General features: G+C 38.3%; 1 protein-coding gene across 1 annotated transcript in view; it reads right to left on the reverse strand.

Annotated features, from left to right (window-relative positions):
• Window positions 1–4743: 4743 nt before the first annotated feature.
• The window catches only part of atp10d (ATPase phospholipid transporting 10D), a 51414-nt gene continuing 41232 nt past the window's right edge, over window positions 4744–14925 (reverse strand). The window contains exons 15-23 of the mRNA XM_059352906.1: window positions 14529–14713; window positions 10108–10408; window positions 9594–9670; window positions 8036–8161; window positions 7463–7663; window positions 7228–7308; window positions 6889–6993; window positions 6231–6418; window positions 4744–5397 (exon numbers count right to left, since the gene is read on the reverse strand). Of these exons, the coding sequence (XP_059208889.1) occupies window positions 5202–5397; window positions 6231–6418; window positions 6889–6993; window positions 7228–7308; window positions 7463–7663; window positions 8036–8161; window positions 9594–9670; window positions 10108–10408; window positions 14529–14713 (1460 nt within the window). The 3' untranslated portion in view covers window positions 4744–5201. The remainder of the gene's footprint in view (window positions 5398–6230; window positions 6419–6888; window positions 6994–7227; window positions 7309–7462; window positions 7664–8035; window positions 8162–9593; window positions 9671–10107; window positions 10409–14528; window positions 14714–14925) is intronic.

Here is a 14925-nt window from a genome sequence, read left to right on the forward strand (position 1 = left end):
TGGCTGTAGGAGAGAATAATAATAATAATAATAATAATAGGAGAGAAGGATCTTTTGAATCTCTCCGTCCTGCAACAGAGAGAGAGGAGCCGTCCACTGCTGTTGTTTTGGTCCATAAAGGTTTTGTGTAGCAGATGATCTGGTATTTCAGGATGGACTAAAACATGTTGACAGGTCATCTCTCCACCACCTCCTCCAGTGGCTCCAAATACATTGACCACACTACACAAGATGTGAACTATCTGTTTATTGCAGTGTTTGAAACAGTACAAACAGTTGCTGGTAGTCTGAATCATACATCCAATAACACAGCTGACCTATTACACAACATGAAGCTATGGTCATCAGTGGCTTTGGTCTTTAAGGCTCCAGTAGAGAAGTCAAGGCTTCATATGATCACCTGCTTCACTCAAACACACCTGCAGACGTGCATAGAGGCCGTAAGGTCACTTGACTTCAAGTTGAACTAAACAGGCTGTAAAGGATGCTCAGGTGTTCCATGTCGAGCTGCACCAACACAGTACTGAGGTCAGTAAATCAGCAAGCGTTTATGGATTTTCTTGTTGTAGTTGACTTGTTGGTATTATAGAAGCCATTTTCCATGACAACCAGAGCCGGCCCGTGGTAAGACTCCATAGAGTTAAATACGCTGTAGTGAATCGCAACATTGTTAATCAAAACTATTTATTAGAATTTAAAATAATAGTTATGATATGAATAATAGTTTTGATTAACAATGTTGCGATTCACTACAGCGTATTTAACTCTATGGAGTCTTGGGCTATTTTGTCCATTTTTGAAACATTTTCATGTCTTTGTAAGTCATTTAGCGTCTTTTTTTGTCAATTGTGTCTTTTTTGGTCATTTTTTGTCTTCTGTGGGTTTTTTTTGTGGTTATTCTGTCTTCTCATTTTGTGTCTTTTTTTGGTAATTTTGTGTCTGTTGTGTCTTTTTTAGTTATTTTGTCTTTTTTTTTTGTCATTTTGTGTCTTTTTTGGTCATTTGTGTCGAAAATCTTGCCTAGGAAGCTAAATTGGTTCGGGCCGGGACTGATTACAACATTTCATTCAAAATGCACAACAAATGTGTCAGATAGCTGTCTGTTGTTGAGTATTTACAGAGATGCTCATAAACACATAATGCAGTGTCCAGGAACATATGTTCAACATTAGTGTACCTAACTATGCAAAAGGTAAAACTGAGAAAAACTGCTTTAAAGTTTTTTAATTTTTTTTTTTAACTGGCCAGCTAAATTGGTTATACGTCGATAAATAGACACTTATTTCTACATGTATCGATGATGTAATTTTTATACTCAAAAATCATGATGATTTATTTGACCCTTGACCCCAAAAAAGTAGTTACGTCATTGCTGTAAAATGTTCTAATAGTAATGATAAACAGAGAGCAGTAACTATAATGTTGTTTTCTTCTTTCAGCTTTTATATTTTGTTTTCAGTGAATAAACATTTTCAAATCGATTTTGTTATATAAAAGTGTTCAAAGAATTCAATTCTATTCAAAGATTTGCATATTTTAGACTTGATGTTATAAAGTAATGTTATATTTTAGTCTAAATATATTTTTATCGCACTTTTTTACTTGAACACACTTTCCCTTTCAAATATACGTATCATTTCTATTTTTTTATGTTCCAATTAGTATATTTATCCAAAGCAGACCATGGTGAGTACAATTACTGCTTGGTTTTGAGTTGGATTTTGTAGTTCCTGCAATTTTTATGTAATTATTTCTCTGAAATAAAGCAAAATTGAAATCTAAAACTTTGTCACAAGATAAAACAGACATCAAGGAGTTCATTTTTAGTTATAACTCAATTTCGACCAAAAATGTAGTTACTGCAGTTAGACTTTGTAGGGCAGGATACCAGGTGAAGCAGATAAAGTGCTCTTATTGACCCACTGTGTACACCAGACAGCAGTCTGAATCATTCAGGAAGTCGAGACGTGAACATATTTTCTACCACTCCAGGCATCCATCAGTTCATATTTCCCCATTATGAAAATCAACTGGCAGACTTAGTGAACCTCACGTATGAATTCATTTTCATCAGTCCCAGTCAATCACTGCTTAAACTGCATTACCATGGGAGGATAATGGAACCTGATGCACAACTCAGCTCATTTTACACATAAAGATTCTGCCAATTGCTTTTTTTATACTTTACAGAAGTGAATGGAAACCAATGAATGGTAGCAACAATACCTCCAACAATGTAAACCTGTACAACATGCACTGATAAACAGTCTGTAAACATACAAATATCACTCAGCCTGGACTTCAATGATCCTTCACTGCATTTTGGTGCATTTGTTGAAAGCTTATATGAGAATAAATCAAAGTTAAATTTTATGTGATTGAGCAAAAAGTTCACACATTAATAATATAATTAATTATCCTTAACTGTTTATCAGCACATAAAGCCATGTCTCACTTCACTACATTTGTATGATTTTAAAGTGATGTAAAATTATTCTGTTCTCTTCTGTTTTCATTCATACAATTAACCATCTGTTCTTAAAGGGCCAGTTCACGAATTTCAAGTTACAAAACAAATTCTCACCTGTAGTTGCATCTCACCACACATATTTGAAACTGTTTTAGTTTAGGTGTCAGCTGTTTTCTTTTGAGACTACTTTTTAACAAAGAATGAGTCACTGATGAGTGTGTTCTGGGGAATGTTTAAGATTTTCTGGCGTGACAAAATATAATTTTTCTAGAGCCGATCCCAGCTGACATTGGGTAAGAGGCGGGTCCACCCTGGACAGGTCTCCAGATTATGACACATAGAGACAGACAACCATTCACCCTCTCATTCACACCTATGGGTTTGAGAGTTAGCAATTCAACCTGAGCTGCATGTCTTTGGATTGTGGGAGGAAGCTAGAGGACCCAAAGAGAACCAACATTGACACGGAAGAGCCACAAGCCAGATTGGAACCAGCAACCTTCTTAAGGCTGTGAGGCAACAGGGCAGGGATGGGCAACTTAATGCTGGAGGGGGCCACAATGTTTCATCAACACTACCACAGGGCAGGGCCGGCTCTAGGCATAGGCGCCATCTGCTGGAGGGGCGCCGCCAGTCACCCTCAAGGGAGAAAAAAAACAAAAAACAATAATAATAATAACAATAACAATAATTTGCAATGCCCATTGAAGGGAGGGCGCTCCCTTCGTGTTCTGTCTTGAAAATAATAAATATTAACAAAATAAAGAAACAATGACATTTTGACATTTTTGTGGTTCTGAGTCACGTGACGTTTTGATATTCTTGCAAGATGAAACGGCCGTCAAAGCTCTCCGGTGAGCAGTATCGAAAGAGAAGAAAAGAGGAGGAGGAGAAGAAGTCCCAATATAAAGGTAACATAATGTCATCTTTTTTTAAATGCTGTTTTGTGTGAAGACGTTTCATTTGTATTAGCTTGCTAGCTAGGTTGAAATAAAGCAACACAACGCTAGCTTAACACAGTTAAGCACATTTTTCGCGTGGTTTGCACTTGTCTTGTCTCTTTTGTCTCTAACTTTGTTAGCGGTCTTCAGCTCTGCTTCTTTGCGAATTTACTTGTAAGTTAATAATTATACAGAAAGACAGTTGTATTATATATCCTGGTTGGCACCATGAGCAAACAAAAATGGGAGTTCCACCCTCCGTGAAACAGCAAGCGGAGCTGGTCAACACCAATGGATCTCACCTAGGGCACCAAATGGGCTAGAGCCGGCCCTGCCACAGGGCCACATATAGCAGCATCACTTCACCAGATATGATGAAACTGCAATTTTAAATATGTTTACAGTGCAGTAACTTACCATATTTCATGCTCTAATGCATGTATAACAGTATAAATAGGAATACAAAAGGTTTGAAGCAAATAAAAAATAACCATTTACTGTGATTTCTTCTTTTCAGTGCAAGAACAGCAGACCAACATTAATTGCAAGAAGTGATTTTGTGCACTTTTACACTGTACTTTTAAGATTTCATGCTCAAATGCATGTAGCTGTACTGAGGGCCTCCAGTTGCCCATCCCTGCAGTAGTGCTAACCACTACACCACCTGTACATCTTGATTTATTTTGATCAAATGTTTGTCCTTGTTGGTGCAGCTCTGCCTCAGAATGTAGCTGAGAAACAGGTCAGCCTAAGTCTTTTTTCCACGATGTAGTACCAGCATGTCCTCCATGTACAGACAAAGTCTTCCCTGGTGAATGTTGATAACAGCAACACAACAGCATTAAGTCAATGAACACAATCTCTGTGGCTACACCCGTACACTGCAAAAAAGGTGTGTCTAAAACAAGATAAAACAGTAAATCTGAGGGAAATGATCTTGCTGCACGGACAGATAATTTCACTTGACAAGATTTCTTAAATTAAGATTGTTAAATCTAGAAATAAGCATGGTGAACACTTAAAATAAGAAATTAACTCTTAAAACAAAATAAATTATCTAACACTTCTAAATCTAAAGTTATTTTTTTATCTTGGTAAGAACCAAATAATTTGCAGTGCACTCTGCAGCTTTAATTCATCTTGTTTTAAGAGTTCAATTCTTATTTTAAGTGTTTGAGTTCTGTGGGTTTAGGGCTTTAAGGCTTTGGACGGTACCTTGAAAGTGCTTGAATTTTGCTCTTAAAAATCTGTAGGAACCCTTTGGTTTACTTTGCTCAATGCTCAACAAAGTAAAGACAAGGCAGAGAGGATGGGGGTGGGGGGGAACTGCAGTAAAGTGAAGGCAACTCACACTCCTATATTATGAAAGTCAGAAGATTCATACACTGATGATGTTCAAATGATACATACAGCTGCATCAAAAATATTATCATCTCTACACATTTGCCATGATGGTGATGTTTCACAGCTTCTGTCCCCATAAATGATTGGTGAGATATGAAACAGATACTGATTCAGTGGGTAGAACATGTCCAGTTTTCTTCATGACTAGTCTTTGGCTGGTGACTTGTAACAACAGCTGGAAGAGGAGGAATGAGAATCATTCTGTCAGCATTATGCACTTGATCCAGCATGTCAATATCACACATAAGAGTCTTTTCTGAACTTAAAGGTCTTTGTTTCCCTGGTCAGCTCATACACTGTAAGAGTCTGTGCTCCCTGTGTGTGTGTGTGTGTGTGTGTGTGTGTGTGTGTGTGTGTGTGTGTGTGTGTGTGTGTGTGTGTGTGTGTCAGGACACCACTGAGGCTGTGCTGGGCTCCAGGCCGGGGTTGTCGGCACACACTTGCAGCCTGTTGCCTCTGGACTGGCTCCGGTTCCAGCGCTGCATTTTCTTGCGGTACCTCTCTGAATCCACTTTGTCCATCTGAGCTGATTTCAGAGCAGCTGGGTGATGTACGGTGTTGTACAGAGCCCGAAACAACAGCCTGCAGCGGAGAGCACACAGGAGTACAGAGTCAGTATGTCGGAGGAATTACAAAGGCTCAGGTTTGGTTTCTGAGTAGAGACACACTGTGATAAATGTCTGTAGATTTTACGGTGAAAAACTGCTAAACCATGACAGTAAAAGACCGTAAAAGGATAAATGAGTTCATTCAGTTTCAGTAACAGTGAAACACTGTAAATGCATATATCAGCCAAAACAGTATTTTTTACAGTTTTGTTTTTTAAAAATACATTACTCCACTGTAAAATACACTGTAATATGTATTTAATGTAATATATATACAAGCCATCACTGTAATTTTTGCATTTATCTTTTGTAAAAAATACTTTTTCTCACTGTTAAATGTACTAAACACCATATCTCTAACAGAAATATAATGTAATATTTAATTGAAAAATCTGTAATTTATGCGGCATTTATAAAGTATTTTCTTGTCAATTATATGGCAGAACAGAGTTTCTTTTGATGGAAAAACATCTATTTATACAGTAAAAAATGGAATAAAATGGCACGTGAAACGTGCCATTTTATTCATGAAACGTGAAATCAACAGTGCTAACACTGCAACATTATGCTTTCCATAATAACAGAAATTATATATACAATTCTGTATTATAATTGTTTGCATGGTATTAGGTTTAGCACTTTATGTTTGTCTATACTCAGGACTGAGATGCAGATCGGATCACATTTTATGAGAAAATTAATAAAAAAACTAGGTTATTTCTACGGGTTCACATACTTTTTCTTGCAACTGTATATGCATGCATATGCACTATGTGTAACTGAGTGTGCGTGTGTGTGTGTGTGTACCTGGGTAACAGAGCCGCCACAGTAGTAAGAGCACATACGATGTAGAAAAGAGGCTGGGACATCTGGTGTGATTCCACCCCCACAGGGTTGGTGGGCGGGCTGCAGGTCACACAGAACCAGCTGAAGAACAGCACGAAGCCAAAGTATGAAGCACCACTGAGCACCAGCACCAGCACATGAATCCACGTCTGCAACACAACAGAAGCTCAGTGACTCTACAACAGCTGGAGACAGTCTTAGGCCCCGTTTACACCAGGACGCTTGCAGGTAAAACCCACAATATTTTATCAGAAGTGCCTTTCATTTAGACCAGGGGTCTCAAACTCAGATGTTTGTTTATTTCCTGTACTGGAGCATGTATGTGACGTAAACGTGTACGTGACGTGAGCAGATCTGAGCAGAGTTTTGTGTCTTGTCAGTGTAGACGACATGCTACGGAGGATCAACTTTTCCACTCTGGAGGGTGGTTTCAGATTTTTGCATTTTCAAGCCCCAAAAACACCGTCACCGTCTAAACGAAAGGCACTTCCGATAAAATATTTTGTCGTTTTTACCTGCTAGTGTCCTCGTGTAAACAGGGCCTTAATGTCAGCCCTTTTCTGGACTGACAAAACAACTGAGATAAATATTCAGCTTTTAGTCTAGAAGTGCTTCTGACCAGAGTGTGACTCTCGATGACTTGGTGCAGCAGAATGATGAGGAGAGCCGAGGCGTTGATGGGAGAGCCAAAGGACAGCTCGCTAACACTTGATCCTGCGTATGCCTGAGACAAACACAACAACACACTGTTATATTTAATGTGATGACATTCTGCTCATCTGTAAAGCTTTTCCTTAGATGGTCTAGTGTTGGGGTATAGTATAGTACACAGTGGGAGAGCACACAATGTATTTGACAGGCATGTAAATTACCTGGTCATCAAAATGCAAAAAAAAAAAAAAAAAACATGATAAGGAACTGTTTTACAGAACAGAAGGATTTGACTGGGCGTACTTACAAAATAAGGCACAAAGTAGCAGATGAGGCTTTGGTAAAATGCATCCAGGACTGTGATCCAGAAGCTGTAGGAAACATTGACCTGCAGAGGAACACAGTGGCAACAGGCATGACAGCAGGCAGCACTCAGTAACACTGACTCGATAACCAAATATATGAAATAGTGAACAATAGCAGCATTGACTAGAGGATTTGAAAGAGCATTTTTGTATAGCGTCTTGTGTGTTTGCAGTCACCTTGGAGGTCTGCAAAGTCTGATAGAGCTCTGGCAGCTCCATCAGACTGTCTGCAGGTGTGTCTTGGTCCAGGACGCCATAGATGAGGGGAGGAACAGAGGTGAAGAGCAGGTTGAAGAGGATGAGCACCCAAGCGTTGGTCATAACGCTCCCAGAGAAACCACAGAAGAACTGATACCAGAACAGCAGGTTCACATACATCTGCAGACAGACACACATTCCCCCAACCAATTAACTCTGGTTTTTTGATTGTTTTTAAGTCTCAATCATATGTTGTGGCACATGTGCGATCAAGGAGACATTCTATATTGGGTACAAAGATCTGCTTGAGATGAGTCTTTTCTGTACATGAGCTGATGGTGGACATGGAGGTGGTGCCAAGTTATAAGTATCTAGGTGTATACCTGGATAATAAGTTGGACTGGTCCCTAAACACACAATTTTTAATTTAAGAAATCTTGTCAAGTGAAATTATCTGTCCATGCAGCAAGATCATTTCCTTCTGATTTAGTGTTTTAATCTTGTTTTTAGACACACCTTTTTTGCAGGGTAGAGTCAGTAAAGAACTCTTACCACATTCTTGTAGATGAAATAGAGGATCATGTTTGAAAGACGAGAGTAACACCAGTGGCCGTGGACCAGCAGCAGCTTCCTGAGGTGTTTAAACCTGGAGACAGCAAAGTCACTGGACATGACAGCCTGGGGAAGGACACACAGTGACAACAATATAAAACACACAATAAAGAGAAAAACAAAAACCAGGCATCTCCCTATGTTAGTTTCCACTGGCTACAATATTATCACATAGATGCTAAAAGGACCACAAACTGTCCTCTTTCCATATCTCAGTTGCATCTTAAGCTCTGGAAGTTTTAGATTGAATACATACAATATTGTTATTGTTGCTATACAGGTGATATATCATTATAAAGGTATCTTTTACAAAGATGGAACTATCCATAGGTACATGAGATCAATATACAGTTAGCTATAATATATAAATGTGACTGGTATATAATTATAGTCCAAGCTTTAAAGTGATATAAGATTTTAAGGATATTCTGTGCAGGCTGTCCTGTTTAATACTGGACCTATATGTAAATGGCAAAAAACATGGGAAAATTATAATAACGGAGAAGGGGATAGCTAATAGCAAGCTACCATTGCTGCAATGTTGTCATTCATTTTCAAACACTAGGGACATAACCCTTGTTGACAGTTTACATAAACAATTTTTTTCCATGCTCTGTGACTCCGTCACTAGTTAGGTGGAAACATATTGATCACGATGTGAAAAAAAAAAAGTCTTTAGCTTCAACACAGTCAACATAGGGCTGGGCGATATATGGATATAAAAGACATATCAATATATTTTTAAATGTGATATGGAATTAGACCATATTGCATATATCGATATAGTTAAAAAAATATTATTTCTTTAGATATATTAATGCTGCACTTACTAGGATTTGTCATATTTCGTTCTTTTGTAATGTCCGTTACTAATATGTTTCTACAGACTATAATTGGCCCATTTGAAGCATTTTTTAGGCATATTAAAATTTGACCATTTTTGACAAAAAAAGACATAATATAGAATTAGATTTTTTGTAGCCTCATCTGCTACTTTGTTGCTATTTTTTGACAAATAGTTTTTGACCCGTGAGTCCTGAGTCCTCAAACCTGCGACCCCTGTGGCAACAAGCTGATTTCCTAACCTCTAGGCCACAGACCACACATCTATATAATTGGATTTTTCAGCTACTTTCGGACAAACTATACCACCATTGGCCTATTCTATTTCACAGGCTATTTATTTAAAGATATTTTTTTATTTAAATGTGCACTTTATTAATAACAAAAAGAAAAAAAAGGTACTCCTGTTGTTATACAGTATTTATGTTCAGCTAATTTTACTAATATTACTTTCAATTAAACTACTTGTGACATGTCATATTTGGCTTTGACTTTGACTTAACATTTGCTCTCACTTTACGATAAAAAATATTAGGATATATATCTTATATCGATATTCAGCCTAAATATATCGGGATATGACTTTTGGTCCATATCGCCCAGCCCTCAAGTCAACATGGATGAGACAAGGGGATTGACCAGGATAAACCCTGACCTGCATGCCCTCCTGACCAGAGATCCCCACGCCCACATCGGCCACCTGGATCATGCTCACATCGTTGGCTCCATCACCTGAGACAACAAAGAACACTTTCCATTGTCCTCCACCTTTATGTTACATGTAACATGTACATGCCTTCACTCACTATTTGATTTAAACCTATTGTTGTGTGCAATGGTTATTAACTGGTCTAAAAAAAACAAAAAACTGTTTGGTATCAGAAAAATGAAATAATAATAATAATAATAATAATAATAATAACAACAGTAATAATAATATTAATAATGGTAATACTACTACGACTTCTACTACTACTACTACTAATAATAATAATGGTAATACTACTACTACTACTACTAATAATAATAGTAATAATGATTATAATAGTAATAATAATAATAATAATAGTAATAATAATAGTAATACGATAAAAAGTTACACTTCAAAATCTATAATTTAATAATTTATTAACTAAGTCCACATTTTTTCCTACAGCTGTTTTCCTTACCGACAGCCAGGGTCATGACACCAAGCTGGTCCCGGACCAGCCGGACTACCTGGCTCTTCTGCAGCGGCGTGGACCTGCAGCAGATGACTGCCTTGCATCTGCAGCTCAGCTCCAGGAAGTCATTCTTGAGCTGGTCCTGCAGGGCCCAGTCCAGCATCCGCCCATCGATCACCAGAACAAATTCTCCCCCGCTGCCTGAGGACGATCCCTCATCATCCCCTGCTGCTGTCAGCTGGGTCAAACCGTCTTCACCACGCTGCACTTCCAGTTTGAGTTCCTCAAGTAAGGCTGCACACACATCCTGTTGCATGAAAAGAAAATCCAGAAGTACTGTCATGTAGAGTTACAGTGCAGTTACTTCACTGCATTTATCCCCATTACTATTCTATGTGAAATCATTTTGATTGGTTTTGTAGTTTTATCCAAACAGCTAGGCAAGAGGACACTAGTAGCTGGGATAGTTTTTCCCCAAATATTTACAACAATGATTTTTGAGTAGATGAATTTGGCCTAGACACATAACGGCGTAAAATGTTTTATTAATTCTGTCAATTTGCCGGGTAGTAGCCAGTTCAATGGAAGAGAAACTGTGACCAAACTGTGGGAATTTTTGGGTGATGATTACCTGTGAAATAAATTGATGTTTAAGTTGCTTAAAATATGTTTTTTGCTTCATTTACTTTATTTTATTTGTTTATTAATTTGTTTGGTTTGTACATATTGGCATTGTTTACACCTGATGAGAAGGAGAATAAAAACTCAGAACCTTATTTTCTGACTAAGCCTGGATTTTTGACGAGGTTAGAAGAAGAACCCCGTGACAGTCCTCATGGATGACCCCTGACCTTTCTTCCTACATCACAGGAAGAGGACTTCCAACCTGAGCCCTGTACTATGAAGGGAGTTCAACATACCCAGGATATCTTCTCTTGATCTCGCTTCACTAAGCCTAACAACAGCAGTCACAGAGCAGTTGTATCACAAAGGTGGTTATCAACTCTCTGAGTTAACCCAGGCTTTCCTAGGGCTGGGCGATATATTGATATAAAAAATATATCGATATATTTTTAAATGTGACATGGAATTAGACCATATCACATATATCGATATAGTTATTATTTTTCTTTCTTTCTATATACACACGTGGACAAAATTGTTGGTACACCTCGTTTAATGAAAGAAAAACTAAAAATGGTCACAGAAATAACTTGAATCTGACAAAAGTAATAATAAATTAAAATTCTATGAAAATTAACCAATGAAAGTCAGACATTGCTCTTCAACCATGCTTCAACAGAATTATTTTAAAAAATAAACTCATGAAACAGGCTTGGACAAAAATGATGGTACCCTTAACTTAATATTTTGTTGCACAACCTTTTGAGGCAATCACTGCAATCAAATGATCCCTGTAACTGTCAATGAGACTTCTGCACCTCTCAGCAGGTATTTTGGCCCACTCCTTATGAGCAAACTGCTCCAGTTGTCTCAGGTTTGAAGGGTGCCTTTTCCAGACGGCATGTTTCAGCTCCTTCCAAAGATGCTCAATAGGATTTAGGTCGGGGCTCATAGAAGGCCACTTTAGAATGGTCCAATGTTTTCCTCTTAGCCATTCTTGGGTGTTTTTAGCTGTGTTTTGGGCCATGACCTGCGACTGAGACCAAGCTTTCTGACACTGGCCAGCACATTTCTCTCTAGAATCCCTTGCTAGTCTTGAGATTTCATTGTGCCCTGTACAGATTCAAGACACCCTGTGCCAGATGCAGCAGAACAGCCCCAGAACATAATCGAGCCTCCTCCATGTTTCACAGTAGGGACAGTGCCCTTTTCTAGACATGCTTCGTTTTTCCGTCTGTGAACATAGAGCTGATGTGCCTTGGCAAAAAGTTCCATTTTTGTCTCATCTGTCCACAGGACATTCTCCCAGAAGCTTTGTGGCTTGTCAACATGTAGTTTGGCAAATTCCAGTCTGGCTTTTTTATGACCACGTATAGCAAGGTTGGCTACAGTCCCATGGATCTAAAATGTCTGAAAAATATGTGCAACTGTAGTCACATGAACATCAAGCTGCTTGGAGATGGTCTTATAGCCTTTACCTTTAACATGCTTGTCTATAATTTTCTTTTTAATCTCCTGAGACAACTCCTTCCTCCGCTTCCTCTGGTCCATGTTGAGTGGTACACACCATGTCACCAAACAGCACAGTGACTACCTGTAGCCCTATATATAGGCCCACTGACTGATTACAAGATTGTAGAGACGTCTGATGCTAATTAGTGGACACGCCTTGATTTAACATGTCCCTTTGGTCACATTATTTTCAATCTTTTCTAGGGGTACCATCATTTTTGTCCAGGTCTGTTTCATGAGTTTATTTTTTAAAATAATTCTGTTGAACCACGGTTCAAAGTCAATGTTGGATTTTCATTTGTTCATTTTCATTTCATTTCATTTTTAGTTATTATTACTTTGGTCAGATTCAAGTTATTTCTGTGAGCATTGTGTGGTTTTCTTTCATTAACCGAGGGGTACCAACGATTTTGTCCACGTGTGTAAATGCTGCCCTTACTAGGGTTTGTCATATTTAGTTATTTTGTAATGTTTGTTATTCTTTTCTCATAGAAATATATTTATTTCAGAAAAAGATTGGCCTCTTTTATTTCATAGGCTTTTTATTTAGGCTTTCATTTAAGATATATTTTTATTTAAATGTGCACTTTATGGAGCTTTGATTTAAAAAAAAAAAAAAAAAAAGGTTCTCGTGTTGTTATACAGTATTTATTTTCACCTAAAAAGTTTCAATAAAACTACTTGTGACATGTCATATTTGGCTTTGACTTTGACTGAACATTTGCGCTCACTTTGCGATAAAAATATCGGGATCTATATTGTATATCGATATTCAGCCTAAATATATCGGGATATGAGTTTTGGTCCATATGGCCCAGCCCTAGGCTTTCTGCTTCAGGCTCTGTATGCGTTCACATAAAGGGGGTTTTGACAGCTTCATCTGACTCAACTACCCCAAAAAAACTATTGTGTTCTGCCCACTTCTGTGAAGAATATAAATAATTATTACAGCTAAAAGCAATACTGTTGATCTCAATAAGGCACACAATGAATTTTGGCAGAAAATAAAAAGTGTGAATTAACCACTACTGTTGGTTTGTAACCTGACAGCTGCACACACTGTTACACTGAAAACTGACTTTTAAAAATAATACTCATGAACCGGATTTATATCTAAAACTGTCCCATAATGAATGATACATGAAATATATTTTGTTGTTGCCCACTTCATTTGTAGGCCTATTATCTTGGATAAACAGGCTAACAATAGAGGTTTTCCAATCAGTATTCTATGATTGTAATATCGGCAGTTTAAAACAAATATCAAATCATTATAATGCATAAAACATAATGTGATAACGTTATATTTTAGAGGAATTATACAGTATTCCATATGCAAGTAAAAATCATACTGATTAATAATATAGTATTAATGTATGCTACATTATTAGACTGTGAGGTTAAATGTCCAGAGAACTACAAACTAATTAAGTAGTTCAATGAGAAACACAAATCAGCTAACTGTAGCTATGATACACACAGTAACTCTACTGTAACTGCACGGCTCTGTTTGGTGACATAATGTAATGTATGTCCTCAGAGATCCACACACCAACGTCTCTGCTGGGGGTCTCTGGGGGCTCCGCTGTCCCCCGGCTCGTAGCCAGATCACCGTGGTTACAGCAGTGAGCAAATGTTGTTCTTCTTTTAAAATCATCTTTGGCTCTAAACTATTTAAAACGCTGTCTACAGCTAGATCCAAAGAGAGCTTCACGTCTGCTGCAGCCATGTTGGATCCGTAAGAAAACTACAAAACTACAAGCTTCCGTCTGTCGAGTAGTACGCGTCCCTCCCCGTTCTGTGATTGGATCCCTAAAACAGGGCTAAGAAACGGCCATAGACACCAGACCCTTTCGCAGTTCGAAATGAAATCGAGCGCACAAGGCAGTAAGGGTATACCCAGGCTAATTATTTCTACCAAATATAAGTAATTTTGCATGAACTTTGCATGAGCACTAAATTCACACATTTGCCTTGTTAACTGTAAAAAAACAACAACACAGAAAAAACTAACATATAATGGGTTACAGTCACTTTAAAGTGTTCAGCCTACTAACCTACTATCAGTTCTCTAAGAAAATGGCATCACCCTTTTTGACCTTGGTGTGCGGATCTCTGAGGAGGGCGAGAGTTTTTAGAGGTTTTTTGAGTCAAAAGTTACATTATGTCACCACCAATGCCCATGACAGTGTTTAGAGCCTAGAAAAAACATGAAGCACAAGCTCTGAATCAACAAGCTGAGAGGAAGTGAGGACAAACAACAGCTGTAGAGAAATACAACAGAGCCTGACCTTGCTTTCACAGTTGGCTGTCAGCAGTTGGTCGTTGGGACAAAGTAGCTTGCAGGCGTAGGCGATGTTGATGGCTGTCTCTTTTTTGTCCCCGGTTAGGATCCAGACTTTGATTCCAGCCCTCTGCAGAGCTTCAATGGTCTCTGGGACGTCCTCCTGCAGTCTGTCAACAATCCCTGTGCTGCCTACACACACACACACACACACACACACACACACACACACACACACACACACACACACACACACACACACACACACACACACACACACACACACACACACACACACACACACACACACACACACACACACACACACACACACACACACACACACACAAACACAAACACAAACACACACACACACACACACACACACTAGTAAATTGTAGGAC

The sequence above is a fragment of the Centropristis striata genome, chromosome 16, assembly GCF_030273125.1.
Source record: "Centropristis striata isolate RG_2023a ecotype Rhode Island chromosome 16, C.striata_1.0, whole genome shotgun sequence".
NCBI classification, from domain to species: Eukaryota; Metazoa; Chordata; class Actinopteri; order Perciformes; family Serranidae; genus Centropristis; species Centropristis striata.